At 43.7% G+C, this 22045-nt stretch overlaps 1 protein-coding gene across 2 annotated transcripts in view; it reads right to left on the bottom strand.

Annotated features, from left to right (window-relative positions):
• The window catches only part of snx29 (sorting nexin 29), an 82031-nt gene that overhangs the window by 32099 nt on the left and 27887 nt on the right, over positions 1-22045 (bottom strand). For both annotated transcript variants that reach the window (XM_011604789.2, XM_011604783.2), the window contains exon 15: positions 2951-3057. In XM_011604789.2, coding sequence (XP_011603091.2) covers positions 2951-3057 — 107 coding nt within the window. The remainder of the gene's footprint in view (positions 1-2950; positions 3058-22045) is intronic.

Below are 22045 nucleotides of genomic sequence, written 5' to 3'. Positions count from 1 at the left end.
TAGCATGCATTATGCAGTATTTTGTGTTTTCACGAGTCACATTTCCCTCGCATTAAACAGCAAACGACAGGCATTATGCACAGAACGCTTAAACTTCTGCATTCTGGATGGGGGGAAATTCTGAGTCGGTCGCATGTAATTGTTGTTCTTGTTCTTGATGTTGTTTATGGTTGATTAATGAGCTTGTGGATCAAAGGGAGGATCTCCGATCCCACTGGAAGTTTTGACCCATATCTCGTCTCTATCCTCCAAAAGAACACAACAGTGATAAAAATACACCAGGGGAAAACAAAAACAAAACAAAAAAAAAAAGCTGCTCTTGCAACTGTCACTGCGTAATCACAAGACTCTGAAAGTGATTAGAGTCTGCTTGTTTACTGGAAGTGAGTCAGACACCAACTACTTCAGCAGATAACTTTACACTGCGATATAAATAGGCTTTCGTTTGCAGCAGAAGGACATCCCTTCTACAGTAAACCCAAATTACATTTAGTTTAACTAACTCTTTGAATTGAAAAGTTTAGATATTTAATGGCCACCCACAGAGATCCATAAAAGAGCTACAAAATTATTTTGCCTGACCACATGGATTAAAGCAGACAGAAGAGGAACTGCACAATCTCCAGCAACTTCTTCACAATGGATTTCTAAAATACCACTCGGAACCTTCCGACCGGTGCACCGACAGAGGTGTTACATCACTCCGCGCCCACCTTTTCCTCATCACTGCTGCCTGATCAATCATGTCCTGTTTCCCAGAAACCTCAGCCGACAAGCAAAAAAAAGACCATTATGTAATTTGTTTTTATTACTCACAAACAACAGAAAAGCATCAGGTGTTCAGGCTGAAAATAAACACCTGCACCTCTGTCACCTCAAGATGGAGTTTCTCCCCACTTCCCTCTTCCTCTCTACACATCAACTCCTTGTACAACGTCTCATTGTCTCCTTTCCTGCAGCTGTGCGCTAAGACAGGCTAAACCACAGAAAATAGGCTATTGGAGACATTGGAGTTTAAAAAAAGATTTTTTTATTTTTTTTTAAATGTAAATCTTACAACTGCTGTGTTCTTTGCATGTGCGATTAATGGTGGCAGTACAATTCCCACTTATTACATTAATTATTTCCTGTGGATACCCAATTGTAGATTTCATTTGCTGGTAGGTTTTATGGCAGTGACAACAACCTTTTGGAGTTTCCTGTTAGTTATTATCTTGTCTAGGATACATTTAGGATTTTATCGCAGACTGAAGTGAAACGATTCCGACCAACAGTCGGATGTTTACATCTCTCCCTGCGAGGGATGTAAACATTAACCTGTCACCCTTGTACATTGAACGTTGCACTGCCCATTTCACCACTCTTAAAGAAATGCAACAACTTTTGGATTGGATTTCCTAAAGGTTGCCCTACAGTATTTACAAAGAAACCAACAATAACATGAACTGGTAGATGCACTGAGGTGCCACCTAACACATTAAATTAGGGATATTCGCAGTAAAAAGAATCTTATGGCCTTGTGGTAAAGTTGTCACTTTGACTTTGAACTACTTTTATTGAGGCTTTTTGTTGCCCTGTGCACGGAGCACACAGAGGAGGCAGAAAAGAGCACCGTGTGTCTTGAGATCAGATTCAAATATGAACACAGTACAAAGTCAACACGGCACATTAGCATCTGTAATTTATATCCGAGCGAGGTCATAGACGCAGGCGTGTTTCCCAGGTTAATGAAGGCTGAGGTCACGCTAATATTTAATTGTGTCTGTCAGCTCAAGGCTCAGGGTGTGACATTTTCAAAAATCAATAGACCCGGGAGGGTCAGCTCTGGTCTCAGTTGCTGCAGCTGAATTAGGAGTGACAGCACCTGCTTATGTGAACGGCGCCATTTGTGCAGTGATGCTGCTGACCGATAATAGCCCCAATCCTGCATTAATACAAATATTACAACACAGTTCCACAACTTAAAATATTCAATATGTATGAAACAACATGTTTTCAGCCAAAAGAAAATTGCAATTCTCTGTTGGCTTGTTTAAAGGAATCCATCGACGCTGGCCTGATTAGTGGCCTGGAGACCGCCTACAGTAGAATGTGTCCTGCACCGGACCTCCACAATCATTCTGAGAAATTGATTGAGCCTGATGGCCAGGCAAATGCACAATAAATAAATAAACACCATTTAAAATGTGCTGTGCATACAGCATGTGTGCATAAATAGTTAAACCTCGTTCAGCCAAGCAGAGAATAGATTATTTGATATATAAGGAATACAACAGTGGATCAATTAATTATGAGGAACTTTTCTAAAACTTTCTTCTCTTAACTTGTGTTGGAAAAGTTTATCCATCCAACATTCATTGACATAGGTTGACAATGCTGTCATGCTTGTGTATTTCTACATTTATTTAATGATAAGATGTTTAGAAAATAGCTGCAGACAGACTAAACGATTCATTTCTATTTTAATGGGGTAACAATTTGGACTGCTTTAATTTATCTTCAGCAAAATCTCTACAGCTCTTTAACCAGCTCTGGAACCAGCAGAAGACCTTACTGCATGAACCCCAGACTACACAAACTCTCTTATTCCACCATGAAAGCTCTTCATTAATCATCATGTGGCACCACGCAAGGCCAGGGATCACCCAGAAAGTTCAAATAACCTGAACTTCAGTGAGTTAGCTGTAAGCTGGTTTGTTTGTGAGACTTGAAAGAAACTGGAAGAAGTTCTTTGTGGAAAAGAGGGCCTGTTTACTCTAATGAGAGGTCAAATAACAGGGCGGATCCAGGAATGAACCGTTATCCTCACTGGAGGTGTGCGCTGTGACTTTTCCCCCTTAAATATACAGTAATTGTTACACAACAATGTCCCTTCAGTGTGAATTCGACTGCTACCAAATGGGAAAAATATAAACAACCCATAAAATGATAAATAAAAACCAGCACTCACCTCTATGAGCTTGCGTTCGTAGCTGGCAGCCAGCTCCTCAACGTCGCCCATGAACTTATTTGGTGGAACCGGCGCCTGTTCTTCACAAGACCGCAACAATGACAGGTCTGCAAGACAAAAGAGGGAGACCACAGCGCTCTGTTTACCCAGAATGGAAAAGCAGCATTCAAAATCAATTACCACGAACAGTCTCTACTAATTATGAACGTGGCTTCGACCTCGATGACACCAGCAGTTTGATGATTTGTTGTACAAAAAATGAGCAGGGAGTGGCGGGACTTTACTACAAACACTATCAGCTCGGCCAGGAATTTCAGTAGCCCTTAATTACACAGAGGTAGATGCGATTCATGCACCTTCCATAAAAACACCGATTATGTAAGCAGAAATAAAGCTACACAGTTACAGAAAGATGCTAGTTTGCGGGTTCGTGTCTCCTGCCATGGACTTGCCATAACTCACATACATTTGAGTTTTCCCTCTGAGAAACCTTATATTCCCATCAGAATGATAAATATCCGAGTTCACTGTCGGTGTTCAGACTGAGCTTATTGTTTCTGTGCACCACTGTAGCTCACTTCTCAGCTAAAGTCATCTCAACGGAGCCTTGAGCGGCGCTTCTGAGTTCCTAACCATCAACTAATCAAGTTCTCTCAGCAGAGTTGGACTCGGAAGAGTTTTCTTAGAGGTGGCTAGAGGGAGGATTGCTTTTTCAACTTGGGCAGTGACACGGCTAACGCATAGACATAAAGTATAAACGTGGTATGTTGAAAAGGAAAATATAAGTGGTGGAGACTCTTCTGGAAGGAATTTCAGAAATAATGCAGCCGGACGGTGAATACGAAGAGATTCCTGCAGCAAGTGTGTGAAACCCGATAGTGTGAAGCAGGCAGTGATGGAGGACAGGACACACATGGAAGGAGCACTGGGAGGGAAAACACCAGCAGGCAGAGCGCTAATGGACTAAGTGAATCCAGTCGAAGGAAGATTCTTACACACCTATACAGCATTTATCGCACATTTAGCTGCACATCACGAGATGTAAACGGGCCCAAAACTGGCTTATTCACAAATCCCTCACAGTTCCTTCTGGCTGTGCAAACGTTGGTGGGAACCTCGTTTACTGGATCGTTTCGTAAGCCTAAATGCTTCAATGGATTTGCAGCCTCTTTTGGTTTTCATAACTTCTAGAAACAACTTTTAACACAATCAAGGGACCTCACCGTGTTAGTAATTACCCAAGTTACACGCTAATTTTCAATTTAGCCATTTCAAAACGATTAGAACTTTCTCCTCAACTAATTGCATATTAAAATTATGGCTGACTAAAATAATGCGTCGACGCGGGATGATTTATGTTTTTTATAACGCAATTAGCTCATAAGCAGCTGATGCACAGCAGAGCACAGAGGGAAGAAGAGATGAGCGATATACAACAAGAAGAACACCGCAGGACGGAGGTTTCATCGAGGAATCATCTCAACACTACCGGTAATTATGTGCCGGTTGGGTTTTCAGGTTCTGGTGGAACACTAGGTTCATGTATGTACGCAGCATATACAGTATATATAAATATATGTGTGTGTGTGTATATATATATATATGTGTGTGTGTGTGTGTGTGTGTATATACGTGTGTGTGTGTGTGTGTGTATATATCCATATAATCTGTCATTTGTTGCCCTATTCCTTCAACAGCAAATAGAAGAAATATTAATTTATCAGTCACATTAGTGAATATGATTAATCACGATTAATTCTACCCTGTAATTAATGTGGTAACACATTTTAATCAATCTGACAACCCTGATTAAAATATATATTGTTCTCAGTGGGTATACAAGCAGATAATTGTGTAATTCTGAACAGATGGCAGGCCAAACAGATTATCGGGTATAGTCCTTTCACGAAGGAGGACACAGTTTTACAGGGACATTTACCCTGCAGACTTCAGTAGACTGTTGCTTAATCAGAACACAGAGTAGTTGTGTAATTACTGAAGGCTGCGCTCTTGTTGACATGGTGGAACAGAGGACGCGGCTACTCTGCGTTAAGAGACACACCGATAAAGATGCACTGACTGCACACACTTCTGCTGACAACTGAGGCTGTAAATTTGCTGTGGTTCCAGTGCCAGCCAGCATGAGTCTGACAGTAGTGAATTCTGAATTAACCATGCAAGTGGATTACTGATGCATTTATTAACACATAAACACAGATGTCAAACTTATAACCTACCCTTTGTAATAACTGATACAGGAAAAAGCCCACACACATTATACGGAAGGACAGAAACATCTTATCATAGTTGGTTCAAAGAGCTGAGCAGCACAGCACCTCGGCTTATCTTCAGCCCACCAATACCACTGAGCTCCATTGTACACCTCAGTCAGCAAGCTAATAGCCTGAAACTGATAGTACACAAACACACATGGGCAGGCAGAGAGGGTGTGTGTGTGTTTGTTGCATTTACTGTGGAAAGACATAAATCAGTGTGGGGACAATCCAAAAGTGGATTTAGCCTGTGTGTGCACACACACACACACACACAGGACTGCTGAGTTTTGCTTCTTGAGCCACTAAATTGCTTCAGTGGTGTCCCCTTAAGGTTAATTTATTTTGCCTGTCACCCTGTCACACTCATGGGCTTTTAATATTTTAATGACACCCCCATAATGGGAGGGCAAAAGAAGGGTATGGAAGTGTGTGTGTGTGTGTGTGTGTCGCACACTTGTTTTCACTCTTGAAGTAATTAGTTGGACAGCTGGTCTATAAAACTAACAAAACTTTTGCAGCTGCACATCCACGTGTGCATGTGCGCGTGCACGCGCTGTGAGAAAAACTACTGTTGCGTAATCACGTAGGTTTCAAAACCTTTGTGGTGGCCAAAAACATGTAGTAGAAACACATGAATGTTTTATATGGAAAACTGATGACCAATCAGGAAAATCTGATGTTCGTCATGCCTATGAGATTGAATCCTCCGGGTTTAAGACCTCTCAAGTCTCCATGGTGATGAGCACTGTTTGTCCAAAGGGAGCCAATTTACTGAAAAGAGACGCACAAATTCAAAGGCCAATGCTTCATCCTAATGAAGAATCTTAAGGTAATTCAGGAAACAGGTTACTATTTATATATATATATATGTGTGTGTCTTATTTTACTTATCTTATTCTAGTGTTTATTGTCTTCTCTATGTTGAAATTCCTAGCTTGTGTAATACTGTGTACTACATGAACAATGGCAATAAATAAATCTGAATCTGAATCTGAAGGTGACAGAAGGCCGACCTGAGAACTGCACTCTCTCGCTCTGTGTCAGATACACTTGTGCATTAGAGTTTCCATCTCGCTTGTCTAGAATCTGTTACTCACTGGGCGACTGCACTTTCTCGTCTCACTCTGCAGGTGTCAAACTCTGCACATGCATCATTCTGCAGACACAAGCTGAGAAGTCACAACAGAGAGGAGAAGCACTCGAAGCCGAACAAAAACACAACACCGGTCTAGGATGGCCAAAGATGGCCGATGATTTATGTAGCGCAGCAGCAACAGGACTCCACTGCTGTGACCTTTTTAGTTGTCTGTTGTTTGAAAGATCAGCGAGATGATTTTTAAAGTGTCGGACATTGTGACTTTTTGGATTAAGCAAGTCTTTTGCTGCCAAGTTGGGAAAGAGTCCAGGAAATTTTACCTGAAAGCAGCACAGCAGGGAGGAAAAGGGACCAAATAATTACATTGCAAAAGTGCAGCAATACATTTGTGGCAGTCCCATGATGATTTATTGTTGTGGTCTGACTGAAAGAAGAATTCAAAGGTCAGCAAGGCACAAAATTGGTATAATTTTGGTGACCTGTTCTAATGTGTTTATTCTGCCCGGCAGATCGTGAACTTGATGTTTTTCCCCTCAAAATGCACAAAGCTAAAAAAAATCTTACATTGATGCTTGATGTTACCGACTGTCGGCAGACAGAAAATACAGAAATGGAAGGTCAAGTGAACATCCAGTGGAAGAAACACAAAAGCAACAAAAGAAGCCTGTTCGATGTCCTTAAAGTCATGCCAGTGGGAAAAATAACCCTTTAGACCTTAACTCAACTTTGCCGTGAGCTCAAAAAGTCAACAGCATTAGTTTGCTGTTCAGTTGTAGCAAAGCTGGAGCGTTTAATCACTTTTAACTATACTAGGAAGGAGAAAACATTTAATAGTATTCAAACTATGAAACTTGCAGAACAACCTGTCAGCGGTGAGGCTTTTATATTTGGGAACATGGCAGCTTTCACAGTGAGCCAATCACATTCCGACTCACTTAACTGGTAATTAGGAGAGACCTGTCTCCCTCCTGTCATGCTCAGCCAGTGTGAAATGTGAGGCAGGGCACATTGGCGAGCGCCTGGTGGCCGGACCTCTGCCTATGGAGTCCGGCCGGGCGCAGCCCGAAGAGGCAACATGGGACCCCCTTCCCGTGGGCTCACCACCTGCAGGAGGGGCCAAGGGGGTCGGGTGCATTGTGTTTTGGGTAGCAGCCGGAGGCAGGGACCTTGGCGGTCTGATTCCCGGCTGCACAAACTGGCTCTAGGGACATGGAATGTCACCTCTCTGGTGGGAAAGGAGCCTGAGTTGGTGCGCGAGGTTGAGAAGTTCCGACTAGATATAGTTGGCCTCACCTCGACGCACGGCAAGGGCTCTGGAACCAGTCTTCTTGAGAGGGGTTGGACTCTCTACCACTCTGGAGTTGCCGATGGTGAGAGGCGACGAGCAGGGGTGGCAATTCTGGTTGCTCCCCGGCTCAGTGCCTGTGTATTGGAGTTTACCCCGGTGGATGAGAGGGTAGCCTCCCTTCGCCTTCGGGTGGGGGGACGGATCCTGACTGTTGTTTGTGCCTATGGTCCAAACAGCAGTTCAGCGTATCCACCCTTTTTGGAGTCCTTAGAGGGAGTGCTGGAGAGTGCCCCTTCTGGGGGCTCCCTCGTCCTCCTGGGTGACTTCAATGCTCACGTTGGCAATGACAGTGTGACCTGGAGAGGTGTGATTGGGAAGAACGGCCCCCCTGATCTGAACCCGAGTGGTGTTTTGTTATTGGACTTCTGTGCTCGTCTCAGATTGTCCATAACGAACACCTTGTTCAGACATAAAGGCGTCCACATGTGCACTTGGCACCAGGACGCCTTAGGCCGCAGATCGATGATCGACTTTGTGGTTGTGTCATCGGATTTGCGGCCGCATGTTCTGGACACTCGGGTGAAGAGAGGGGCGGAGCTGTCAACTGATCACCACCTGGTGGTGAGTTGGCTCCGATGGTGGGGAAGGATGCCGGACAGACCTGGCAGGCCCAAACGTGTTGTGAGGGTCTGCTGGGAACGCCTGGCAGAGTCCCCTGTCAGAAGGAGCTTCAACTCACGCCTCCGGGAGAGCTTTGACCATGTCCCGGGGGAGGCGGGGGACATTGAGTCCGAGTGGACCATGTTCCGTGCCTCCATTGTCGAGGCAGCTGACCGGTGCTGTGGCCGCAAGGTGGTTGGTGCCTGTCGTGGCGGCAATGCCCGAACCCGCTGGTGGACACCAGCGGTGAGGGATGCCGTCAAGCTGAAGAAGGAGTCGTATCGGGCCTTACTGGCCTGTGGGACTCCTGAGGCAGCAGATGGGTACCGGCGTGCCAAGCGGAGTGCAGCTACGGCGGTTGCCGAGGCAAAGACTCGGGCATGGGAAGAGTTCGGTGAGGCCATGGAGAACGACTTTCGGACGGCCTCGAAAAGGTTCTGGACCACCATCCGGCGTCTGAGGAGGGGGAAGCAGTGCACTGTCAACACTGTGTATAGTGGTGATGGTGTGCTGCTGACCTCAACTCGGGATGTTGTGGATCGGTGGAAGGAATACTTCGAGGACCTCCTCAATCCCACCAACACGCCTTCCAGTGAGGAAGTAGGGCCCGGGGACCTGGAGATGGGCTCTCGTATCTCCGGGGCTGAAGTTGCCGAGGTAGTTAAAAAACTCCTCGGTGGCAAGGCCCCGGGGGTGGATGAGATCCGCCCAGAGTCCCTTAAGGCTCTGGATGTTGTAGGGCTGTCGTGGTTGACTCGACTCTGCAACATCGCGTGGACATCGGGGGCAGTGCCGCTGGATTGGCAGACCGGGGTGGTAGTCCCTCTTTTTAAGAAGGGGGACCGGAGGGTGTGTTCCAACTATAGGGGGATCACACTCCTCAGCCTCCCTGGCAAGGTCTATTCAGGGGTACTGGAGAGGAGGGTCCGCCGGATAGTCGAACCTCGGATTCAGGAGGAGCAATGTGGTTTTCGTCCTGGGCGTGGAACAGTGGACCAGCTCTACACCCTCAGCAGGGTCTTCGAGGGTACATGGGAGTTTGCCCAACCAGTCCACATGTGTTTTGTGGACTTGGAGAAAGCATTCGACCGTGTCCCCCGGGGGGTCCTGTGGGGGGTCCTCCGAGAGTATGGGGTGTCGGGCCCGTTGATACGGGCTGTCCGCTCCCTGTACGATCGGTGCCAGAGTTTGGTCCGAATTGCTGGCAGTAAGTCGAACTCGTTTCCGGTGAGGGTTGGCCTCCGCCAGGGCTGCCCTTTGTCACCGATTCTGTTCATAATTTTTATGGACAGAATTTCTAGGTGCAGTCATGGTGTTGAGGGGATCCGGTTTGGTGACCTCAGGATCGCGTCTCTGCTTTTTGCGGATGATGTGGTCCTGTTGGCTTCATCGGCCCGTGACCTCCAACTATCACTGGATCGGTTCGCCGCCGCCTGTGAAGCGGCTGGGATGAGAATCAGCACCTCCAAATCCGAGGCCATGGTTCTCAACCGGAAAAAGGTGGAGTGCCTTCTCCGGGTAAAGGAGGAGATCCTGCCCCAAGTGGAGGAGTTTAAGTACCTCGGGGTCTTGTTCACGAGTGGGGGAAGAATGGAGCGGGAGATCGACAGGCGGATCGGTGCGGCGTCCACAGTAATGCGGGCTCTGCACCGGTCCGTTGTGGTGAAGAGAGAGCTGAGCCGAAAGGCGAAGCTCTCGATTTACCGGTCGATCTTCGTTCCTACCCTCACCTATGGTCATGAGCTTTGGGTCATGACCGAAAGAACAAGATCCCGGGTACAAGCGGCTGAAATGAGCTTCCTCCGTAGGGTGGCTGGGCTCTCCCTTAGAGATAGGGTGAGAAGCTCTGCCATCCGGGAGGAGCTCGGAGTAGAGTCGCTGCTCCTCCGCGTTGAGAGGAGCCAGATGGGGTGGCTTGGGCATCTAGTCAGGATGCCCCCTGGACGCCTCCCTGGTGAGGTGTTCAGGGCATGTCCCTCCGGTAAGAGACCCCCGGGGAGACCCAGGACACGTTGGAGAGACTATGTCTCTCGACTGGCCTGGGAACGCCTGGGGATCCCTCCGGATGAGCTAGAGGAAGTAGCTGGGGAGAGGGAAGTCTGGGATTCTCTCCTTAGGCTGCTGCCCCCGCGACCCGACCCCGGATAAGCGGCAGAGAATGGATGGATGGATGGATGGGCTCACGTTAGAAAGACCTGAATGGCCAGGTAGCATTAGTCTCATATGTGACAACTCCAGAGTGGAAAAAGTCAACAACTAGGGAGATTCATGTTGAGTAAAGCAATGGCAATACTGATGCGCTTGACTGATGCTGCTCCTTCTTAGCACGTTCTGCATCAATGAGCCACGAGCACTCGGCAGGCAGGAGAAGGAAAAGGAAAAGGAGTGAACGTCCTGCCAGACTCAGCGGTAAAGGAAACATGAGCGAGCACCACGCTGCAGCCGGACTAATGCACAATCAAGTGGATCTCCCCTCGCGGCACTCAGGCCAGTGTGAAATTGGGGCTCATCTTCCATATCTTATCTTCTTAGGAAATCACTCCCAGCTCCTGCTTTCAATCCTTTGTTCTTTGCCCTTTACTTTTTCTTTCATCTTTCTCTCAGGTTTTGTTGCCTCGTCTGTGAAATATTGCGTTTTTTTGTTGCGTCCTCCTACCCAACACATGTGCTCCCCTCTTATTATGCAACGTTCATTCATCCTTTCCCTTCACACTATTATACCTTCAAAATCATCCTCGATCCTTTGTTCATCCCTGTCATCAACGTCTTTCTTTTATCTCTCCTCTAATTTTTTCCAGCCATCTTATCAATCATTCAGTGCACCCTTCTTGCACCGGGCTTCTGATCATGTATGGGGACCTTGGATCATGCATATCAATTTAAAAGGGCCAACAACAAGTGACAAACACACAGGCTGATATTTTGTACCCTCAAACACACCTTACAATATGTGAGGACTCACCAAAATGACCTCACTTCCCAAATGTCCCCACAATGCTAGTAGAATGCCTATGGTACTCAATGGCTACCATAGGCAAGAACACACACACACAGGCTAAATTAATTTCCCAGTCAGGCCCAGAATTGTTGATGGGCTTGCGATGGAGCAGGCACGCAGCCGACGGACTTAATTAAGAAGGGCTAATCAAAGGCAATCTTCTTTCCTTTTCTAATCGGCCGTAGTTTGTTTCTGGAGCCTCCTTCCTTCAGATAACTTGTGTGTATTGGTCTTTCTGTGTGTAGCGTTGAAGGAAAGCACAGATAAACTTGCTGCTGTGCTGTTGCACAGACAGATTTTTTTTTCTTTCCTCACTGATGCGCACACGTGGTTGAAGGTGTGGAAATCACTATTCTCCTCGCTCCGGTGCATCCAATCAGGCAGCTGTGTGCCGGCCTGGATCAGTCAGAGGCAGCTGCTTATCACACGGGGAGAAACAAAGACATTGTGAACTGTAAAATCAGAAGAAAGTCATTCCACATCAGTGCTGAGTTTGGCTTTAAAATGACTACAAGATACCGTGACGGTGACAATGGGTGAAACAAGAGAGGATGGTTGAATAAATGTAAAATAATGTTTAAATGCAAAATTATAAAAATGCAGTGATAAATCTAGGTTATTTTGATTAAACAGTCTGCAATATACGACTGCAATCATTGGGTCCATGAAAACCACAACATACAGTATAAGATAATACTACAGACAACCTTATATGTTTACCAAATAAGGTCTGGTTGTGAGCATGCTCGCTCTCTCTCTCTCTCTCCCTCTCTCTTCTTCAAAATGTCTACAATAGGCCCAATCAGAGCATACAAAGCTTTTTCCCCTCCATCAAGAACCAAAGCCCCTTATTCAGCCCACAATTACACACAGAAAAGTGAAAAGCAGACAGAAGCACTCTTATTCTGATAGAAAAGACCAGCTCCTGCACATCCCAGGTACGATTGTCTCTCATCTCCATTTGAAAACAAACCTGGAAGCAATTTCCCTGGAAATGGTAGCGGCTGAAAATGCCCGCAATTTTTTCTTGATTGAAACTCCCACTGCCCTGAGAGCGCAATGTCTGATCTATTTCAAAGCGTCCAATGAATACCCAAGATGTAAAACGTTTGAATAAACCACATGGCAGATGATAAGGAATGCTAATGTGTGAGGATTTACTATCTGGCAGCCCTTCGATTGCAGGATGAGATGTGACCTGGTAACATATGACAAGCATCAAAAAGTAATATTATTCAACAGTAAGCAGACCACGAGGAAGAAAAAGGATAATAATTGGATAAAAACTGCAGCATTTGCCAATATTACAGAATACAATTATGTATTATACTTTTATTCCTCCAATTATTTTCCCTCAATTCAGATAGTTTGAATATAAAAATAACTGAATTCATCTATTTTTTATTAGTTCATTAATTCATCATTTTTGTGTTTAGATTATCATTTTATTCATGAATTGAACCGTTTATTGATTTATAAATTTTACCCACCTCCGACTAAAAGCTTCCGGTGGTGTAATACTCTTTTAACACATTTTTATTTAGAAAAGCTTAATTTGACAATAGAAACATATTAAAGCGGCAGCTGATGGAAAAGAGAGGTTAAAGTATAGTGCTTGTGTGCAAAGAGGATGGCTAATGTAGATGGAAGATGGAGACTTTACGTGATAGATTTGTTAAACCTCCCTTTTGTGACGTCCTCTTTATCTAGTTAAGGCTGATAAAAACAATTAATCTCTGCTTCGTGGACCAATAGGACAATGACCTTCAGTTCACAAGTGTTTAAATGTAAAGACCCAGTTTAACCACGGGATCTATAAAGATAATTTGACGGCCTTCTCAGCACTCGGGCCATTAAATTCTAATCACATGATGGGTTCTAATGAAAGCTACGACCTGCTGTACAGCCGGGCATGAATGGTAATAAAGATCTGATGACTTCATCGCTTCAAATTTGCCTCATCAGATGAACAAATTGGTCAAATGTGGGCTTAAACATGGAATAGACTCTATGTTTTGAGCATATGTTCAAGTTGAATTCAAGTGAACATGACATTTCTAACCTACTGCTGCCAGTTGCTGTTCCACTCTCCATAGAGAATATTTCTCTGCTGTATTTATTTTCTGCAGCTCTCCCGCTTCTCTCTTCTCTCCACTTCAGCAATGCCCCAGTTTCCCCGTGGGGATTATTAAAGTTTCATTTTATCATCAGCTCTGATCTGAAGTGCTCAGCCTTTGTTTAGCCTCCACACCTCCAAATAATATATTCTCAACACAGCGTACAGCCGTTCAGAGTACAGCTGCACAAAGGAACACACTGCCATGTAGGAGTCTTTAGTTTAAAATGTTGCTTAAACATCCTGCTTGAGGGAGCTCTATTAATCTATAAACATACCTTTTATTGTGCCATTATTCATTTTCACATTCCTGGACAACAGAATGGAAAACTCTCTAAAAGTTTTCAGGCCAGACCTGAACCAAAACCTTCCCTAACATGTTCAGAACTGAATGTGAATGAACACGTGTCACCGTCCCTACCAGTAATGCGCACAGGCATCAGAGCTTCTCTGCTCCGTACAATCTCATTTCACAAAATTAAATTGGCAGAGAAACTTTTCAGTTCCTTAATGGCTTAACTTTCCGCTGGGGAAACTCAGCTCTGTCTAAAATGAGAAAAATAAGCTCTGAAGCTTTGGAGTTCCAAATTATTTGCAAGTCTATATACTAAAGAAATACCTTCTTACTGCCTTTTCAGTTCAGCAATAACGTAACATTAAGTTATCGCAGCTTTCCCCACAATAAATCACACATTTCTACCACAAATCTGCACACAGATCAGATTCTGCAAACATGTTGCGATTACTTCTTAGAGACTGAAAAAGACTGAAAAAACCTTTATAACTGTCCATTTAAATGACACAGGACACATAGCTCTAATAATCTATAGCAAACACGACAGAATTTGGATTGGTTGGCAGACATAGGGTGAAGGTATTACACCAAAGCAGCAAGTATCCAGCAGTAGGAGAAAGTGGGAGCAGAACTTGGCCTTAATTCCCATCAACGAACGGTTAACTGTTCTAACGCGGCAGTAAAAGCATGATTATCACTCCTTATCCTTAAGCACTAAAGTAATGCTTCTGGTTAAAATCGTGGCCGTGCACATTAAGAAGACTGAGTTTCAGCTAAATCTTTGAGCTGATGGAGCTTCACTTTTTTTCCCCTCCGCTTCCAAACCTTTTGTCAGCTTTAAAAGGACGAGGGGAAAAAGTGTGCGAGCAGGTACAAGAGAGAGAGAGAGTGTGTGTGTGTGTGTGTGTGTGTGTGTGTGTGTGTGTGTGTGTGTGTGTGTGTGTGTGTGTGTGTGTGTGTGTGTGTGTGTGTGTGCTCAAAGAGAAAGTGGAAATCCTAATTTGTGATCAAAGCAATTATTTAAAAAAAAAAGATCTGACCCAAAAACGTCTCAGCTGGAAAACCCAACAGCACCGTCTGCTGTAACCTATTAAAGTCAAGTGTTCACAGAGCACCAATCATAGCCAACAGCAGGCGAGCATGACCAGGCACACTTGGAAACAACGCTCAAACAAGGTGTTCACCTATTTGCTTACAAAATGGCTCATTTGTACAAAAAAATAAGCATCAACTGGAGTGGCACAAACGCTCACCTAGCACAGCATACTCGGAAGTTTGAACTATGCGTGAAATAGAGCGGCGCTTTCACACATGCATTACTGTTCTTAGCCCTTATATTAGCAGTGCAGGAAGCAGAGAAACAAAGAAGACCTGCCGCTATGAATGCCAGATCAAAATGTCAGATTTATAGGTATGAATGAAAATATCAAATCCTGGTAGGAAGAGCTTTAACAAGTCGAGGCTTCATACTTGTATCATTGTTCATGAGGATGATTGGCTCCAATAAAGCTTAAAAGGGATCTGAACCGTTAAGGCAATTACCGCAGCGATCTACACAACAGCTACGCTCACTGGGGTTCTGTGGTACTTTATCAAAGGCTTTGAGATAAGACAGCATCTTCCAGTTTTCAACAAACAGTAGCCATACCAGGTAATGAGAATGATGATTGATGATGATTTCTACTTCAGAAAGAACTCAAGCTGAGCCTTTCAAGGCACATTGCAGAATAAGTACTGTTACCATTGATTGGGTTTCTGTTACATATGGTAATCGCTGAAACTATTTTAAAACAAAAAGACCAATAAAGGACAGATGGAGCTCAGGTCCTAAACCACCGGGTGGGGGTGGTCAGGTACAAGTTCTGCGGATGAGGAACTATAAGGATGGATAAAATAAAGGAGTCTTTAAAACGTCTACCACAATGGATGGTTATGGTTTAGTTATTGAGCTTTATAGTTGAGTTTTACCATGTAGGAAAGTAGATTTAGCAGGTTCTGATGTGGCGACATTAACATTTGAGAGTAACATCCGCTACTCATCCAGTATCGTTCCATACATAGCAGAGCAGCATGGCAAACTGTCTGCATTGACTCAATGTAATTGGCTATTGCTTATGGATTATTAATCTATATGGTCTTAAAAGGCACATATGCAGCTATCATCCACTTTATCAACACACACAGTGCTGTAGATTTTGCTGAGAACATCAGGGGTTATCCAGCCACCACTTTGAGTTGACTAATGAGGAAGGGTAAAAGAGTCAAATTATCAACCAGTATTCCAGGTGTTGGATCACAAACTCTGTCGCAGAATCCGTGGCCAAGTACTGTACAGGAAGCAAATGAGAAATGTTTTAACTATTATCAAACAGCACGGTTTATGAGCCCTGTGGTCACAGTGGAAATCTTGAGGGTGGGAGTTGTGGAGGGCTAATAATTCAAGTACAGCCCAAGCAAAATAAAATGAAGCTGCTTCGCAGAGGAGACAGAACCTACTGTCTGTTCTTAAGGACTTTTGTCTGTGCTCATTCAGCTTTTCCCCATGGAAATGAAGGTTTAAAATAATTGAAAGATGGAAGAACACTTAGTAATCTGATGAGACACGATGATGAGCTTGTGTGAGAGTCTCCGCTGAAACAATAAAAGTAACATTTTACAGACGACACAAAACTGATATGAAAGGAAATGCGAAGGCCCATGCCATACATCATCACACCGGCATAAAAATTGGAACTATGCAACCACAAAATATCCTGGCTTGACATTTACAAGAGTGGAATGGCTCGCTGCACACTTAAAAGGTAACATGAAGCCATGGTAACAAATGAGCATGTCTAGCCACTGCGTCCGCCACGGATCGCTGCCCAAATATCTGACAAAACAGGGTCCACTGTGACGTAACCACTGCCAGCTTGATAGAAGAAAAAATGCATGTACGCCTATGGAAAAGAATATAATGAAGATGCTAAGATGTATGTTTTAATTGGTAATAAATGACGTCTTACAAAACACATTAATTGTAAGGTAATCCTATGAAAACAATTTATATCGTAGCATTTTACTAGTGTTTTAATTCAATGGGGGACCATCCACTTCACCTTTAAAGATCATTCTCTGCTGTTTATGCATTATTTGTGTTTTGCCACCATAACTCAGCTATTTGGATATTAGTTTGTATGAAATTTGGACTGAGGTTTGGAACTGACACAATTTGTAGAAAATTGTGTGACACAGATATGACTGAGCAGATATTGAGGAAATTGTGTGGGAGGTTTAGGCCAGCGAACAGAGGACTGCAGTCAAAAATGCTTTCATTCTCGCTTCATTCCCCCATGTTTCCATTTATTCTTGGCAAATGTTGAAAAATATAAAAGTAAAGTCTGCAGTGTGTGTGTGTGTGTGTGTGTGTGTGTGTGTGTGTGTGTGTGTGTCTGTGGAGTGCTTTTAATGAGGATTTGACTCAGGTGTCCTGGGATTGTTTATTAAAAAAAAGAAGACAACATCTTGTTGGAGGCGTTTTTCCTTAATAGGGGAAGTGAGATTGAATGTTTGAGTTGGTGCCCTGTGCTCTGGTTTTGTGGGCCAAGAGGCCTGATGGGTACCAGCGTGGCTGAATGAGCATTAAGTATTGATGTTCCCATCTTGAAGAGCAGAGCGGGACAGAGGGGGGGAGGGAGAGAGGGAGAACCTTCCTTCTTTGTTTTATGAAACCAAGGAGAAAAACCTATTCATTTAATATCCAATAGAATTTGGGCTGGTGCGACACAAAATTAAGGAGGAAATAAAAGGAAGGGAAGGACAACGGAGCTGCTGCACTGATTAGCAAGTGTAATTTTGATATTTTTGGTTTTAAAGCTGGAACCCAGCGAGATGATGACAGAGGCCACAGAGCATGATGGAGGGATGAAAGACAGAGCGGAAAATACTTTAAAATATGGGACGGAAGGAGAGCGTGCGCAGCCAGGCAGGGGCTGGCTCCAGGATGAGCAGTGAGCTTTGATTCTGACATCATCAGCATAAGTATAAAGCAGCTGCATGAATCTGTCACATCAACTATAGGGTAAAAATCTAAATACTGTAAAGAAAAAACAAGAGCTGAAAAAACACCTGCTTGTGGAATACAGGGAAAATACATTTACATGTAAAACAAAAGTTGCAGAAATACTGAAAATTGGCAATAATTATCAACTGATCCAAATGCGTATCGTAGATCGCTAACAGCAAAAATGCACTCTCCTGACAAGAACTGTCACTGTAAGAGCTTCAATAAATGCTGAGGAGTCCAAAAGAACTGCAAACAGACTGCACAATGATCACTGCTTGTAGTGGAAACCTACATTTGGTTGCACAATGAAAAGCTGTCACCGCTGACAAGTGAGAAAATGGCTCTTTAACCCGCAAGGAAAAAACACTACCACGCTTATCTTACTCCAGATTTGCAGCAGAATCGCTGGGGTTGGATTTAGTCTCACAAAAAAAATAATAAACACGCTGCTGTACAACCCCCAGGCTAACTCGGCAACAGTGGTGCCCGCTGGCCAGAAGTCAAGAGGGGTTATTATTAAAAAGCACGGCTCATAAATTGTGTCTTGCTATGGAAGCAGATCCCAGAAGGAAGAATGTCCTCAATTGTTCTCCGAAGTCACGTGTCTGTCACACTGTGTCTTCTGTGAGGTCGCTACAATTCCCCAGCCCACCATGCGCTTTCCCTTTTTATTTATGTTTTATTGTTGCACTGGGAAAAATAGCCATAGAACTTGTTTTCTAGAGGGCAGAACCTTTTCTCTAGACAGAGCTGAGCACACATGGTGGTTTGTTCAGCTCTTTCTAATTTACTAAAGACAAAAGTGATCTTATTTATTTCCACTACTCCTACTTTTTCCCAAAAGTGATCAGTTGTGACCGTTCCTTTAAATGCTTTGCAAAACCAAACTGGCCCAGATTTTTAAACCTTGAATTAGAGTTGAAACTCTTTTGATGATACATACCTGTTAATGATGTCTTATTTTATTCTCAGGATTAGGAAAATGGGATTAGATTGAAGACGCGAGTCATTCCTTTCAACGTGCTCCATTTGGTCATTTGCGAGCCATCCATTATGGTAAATCAATTTGATATTAGAAGTCCATTCCCCGCTCTCGCCACCTATTACAGTCCCTCAGAAACACAAATGTTGGAGGCCCAATAATAGATAGATCCATTAAGGCTCCGAGCTCCACCAGGCACTAACAGGCTACTGTCATACTGGGAAAAAAATAAATAACCAAAATACTGTGGTTAAGGTAGGAAAAAAAAGAAAAGGAGTGATTGTTCGTCGTATTTCAGCTGCCAGAAGAGAAAACAGCATCAACACCGTGAATTCAGACGAGTACTTCTCATGCGATAGTCCATTATAGAGTGACAACAGCTGGATTAGTGGATACGTTGGGGATTTGCTTCCTATTCAAACTCATCTGAAAGGAGCCAACTACTGTAAATCCACAGAAAAAGCCTCAATCATTTCAGCTGGATGCAACAGGATGTTTCCTCCTGGCTGGCGCTGATTCTGGGCCCAAACTCTTCAACAGTATCAGTATGCTATTGATCCAGATGTTGCTTGTTGTTGCTTTAAGACGCCAGCGCTACAACACCCTCTCGCCAGTCTGTTCTGCCTCATTAACAGAGTTGTTTAGTTGGTCGCTTCATCACGCTGGCAGTTTTAATTAGTTTCTCATGCTTATTTGGGCTCCAACTTTTATTGGGTAAATGTTGATTTGTGGGGGAAAAAACAACTTAATTATCAAAGCGTGTGTTCTTTGCAATCTTTTACAAATTCAGACGGACTCACAGAGCACAAAAGCCTTCTTTTTTATCTCCTCTTCAAGAATGTAATGTAGAATTCTGATTTGGTTTTACGCTGACAAAAATAAGCACAGGCTGCCCAGACAGTACCAACAGACTAAGGGATCTCCCCATATCCAGCTGTCATTATTCCGGTAAAAAGCCTTTTTCTCCCTGTCGAGTGGGAAATATGTTGCTTCTGGCTCCAAAATGAGCAGTTGTGTTTAGAATTCTTGATGTAGTTGCTAAATAGAGAACTTCTTTCTGGAACTTCTGCGTTTCCTCCCTTTTACACATATTCTGTCACACATAAAACAATTTTTACTGTAATTCTATGTCCTTTTCCTTTTAATACTGAAACTTTAAGTTAGCTTAAGTTAATGCAACATTACAAGATAAAAACTGTAATCTACTGGGTTTTTACAATCGCTTATACTTGCAAACATGTTTTGATAAATCACACTTGACATGACTTAAAAATGTTAATCAGTAAATTTTTATTTCCATGTTTAAGCCTGCAGAGTGAAACTTTTTTTTTGTGTAATGTTACCTAAAATTAAAAAACTGCTGAAACTGGATGACTCAGGACAGAAACCTGCCCGCGTTGCACCTTTTCTATCCAAAAAAGTGAAAATCTGGAACCTGTATTTCCTTTATTCTGTAATTTAAATATTTACTACAGCCATACAAGCCTTGTGCATTGCTTTTTCTTCATTCTCTCGCCTTTGCTTTCCCATTTATTTTGCTCTATATTCGGTATATATTTTCACCTTCGCTGTCTCCACTTCTTTTCTGTCCCTCACCAACAATCTAGCTGCATAATAATCCACCCTGATGCAGAGTGGCTCTATGTATATTTGATCATCTTCTTCCCCCCTGACCTCCAGTTGAAAGCAGCTATAGAGGCTGATATCACCATTTGTTTAAGCTGCTTCTGTGTCTGAGCTGCTGTCTCAGAGAAAATAATGGGAGTCACCAGCAGAAAGAAGTGAAGAAAGTGCACCCTGAAGTATTTTTGCTGCACTCTGAGTCCTTTTCTTCCTCAGCATGTGTGAAAAGTTTCAGAAGTTGTTTTTCTTGTGTGATTATGAATACGGGAGGGGGAAAAAAAGGGGGGCAGGATGTTTTGGGGGACGTTGTTGACATCAAAAGTTGGAGACAACTTCCTGGGAGCTGAATGCCTAATGACTGGGGGGGTGCGTGCGATTTGCATATTCCAGTCAGGTGATGAGATGCACTTTCAGGTGCTTAATGGGGGACATTCCACCATGTCTGCAGCTCACACAGATTTGACTCCTTATAGGACCTGAGATGTACCCGAGCAGGTAATTAGGCCTGAGTGTGTCTGATGCGTAAGACACATAAGAAACAAATAATCCTTCATCCCCTGGGCTGGATCTACGAGGTGCAGCTGATGAATATGCATTGGTCTGTGTTTAAATGGACTGAAGTGACACAGAGCAGCTGCCAGTGGCCCTTGTGTCACCAGCGTGACCAAATCGTGACAGACAGCTGGTTTCCACTCCCAAGTGCACACAAGAGTATTTGACAATATGTTCGCTGAATTTAGCATGAGAACGATACCGGTGGTAACCATAGCAGTAACCCCTGGCTTTGGTTGTTAGTTTCGAAGCTCAGTGACAATGAACTGATCTGATCTGACAGGAATGAACCAGCACACCTGACAGATGCGTGACGTGAAGAGTTTTTCACAGCGGCGGCAGCAGCAGGTACGGCTGATTAAAGCTTGCTGTCACTTTCCTTAATTAGCCATGTCTGATCTTCGGTGTAATAGCACCCTCGTCTCCTGTGTAATTGGCTCTTGTATTGATTGAGTAACTAATGCACTTGGTCGTGTTTGCTCAGGAACTTTGCAGTCCCTGCGTGGTAGAAGTGTTCAACTTTCTCCTGCTGTCAGCTGAATGTTACTTCTGCCACTTTGTAAATTTTAGCACTTGGAAGGAAATTCCAACATATTGAACTGTCCATTTTCTGGTAAAACCCATTTACCAGCTTCCCGGGATTGCTCCACACTATCTCAGCAATCAGACAGGTGGGAATCCACCCTGGACAGGTCACCAGTCCACCACAGGACACGCTGCATCATAGAGAAGACAATGACTTCCAAAAACATCAGTTAATGAAGCAGAGACTCCACGTGTGCTCCCAGGTCCAGTTCTGCCCCACTGGCCAGAAACACGACACTGATCTCAACACTCAACCACAAATCACAAATGTCTATAAGCCAAAACAACCTTTCCAAGGTGCTGCAAGCACCAAAAATACAATCTAGCCAAATCCACGAAGCGATGAATCATAATTCTTCTCCGTCCAAAATCACTTTCCAATGATTTCCTCTTTGAACAGACCTTTGTATTTAATACTTTCACCTCCTTCTTCCTCAATATTATATCATGCAGGTGTGAGAATAACAAGATCACAGTCCTGGGTGTATTAACACAAGTTATTTATTTATTCTTAAGCTTGCAAAATGTGCTTTCCCTAATACACATTAGAGCGAATAGCTGACATGAATTAGTTATGAA

Source organism: Takifugu rubripes, chromosome 1, assembly GCF_901000725.2.
Source record: "Takifugu rubripes chromosome 1, fTakRub1.2, whole genome shotgun sequence".
NCBI classification, from domain to species: domain Eukaryota; kingdom Metazoa; phylum Chordata; class Actinopteri; order Tetraodontiformes; family Tetraodontidae; genus Takifugu; species Takifugu rubripes.
This window is presented reverse-complemented; position numbering and strand designations above follow the sequence as displayed.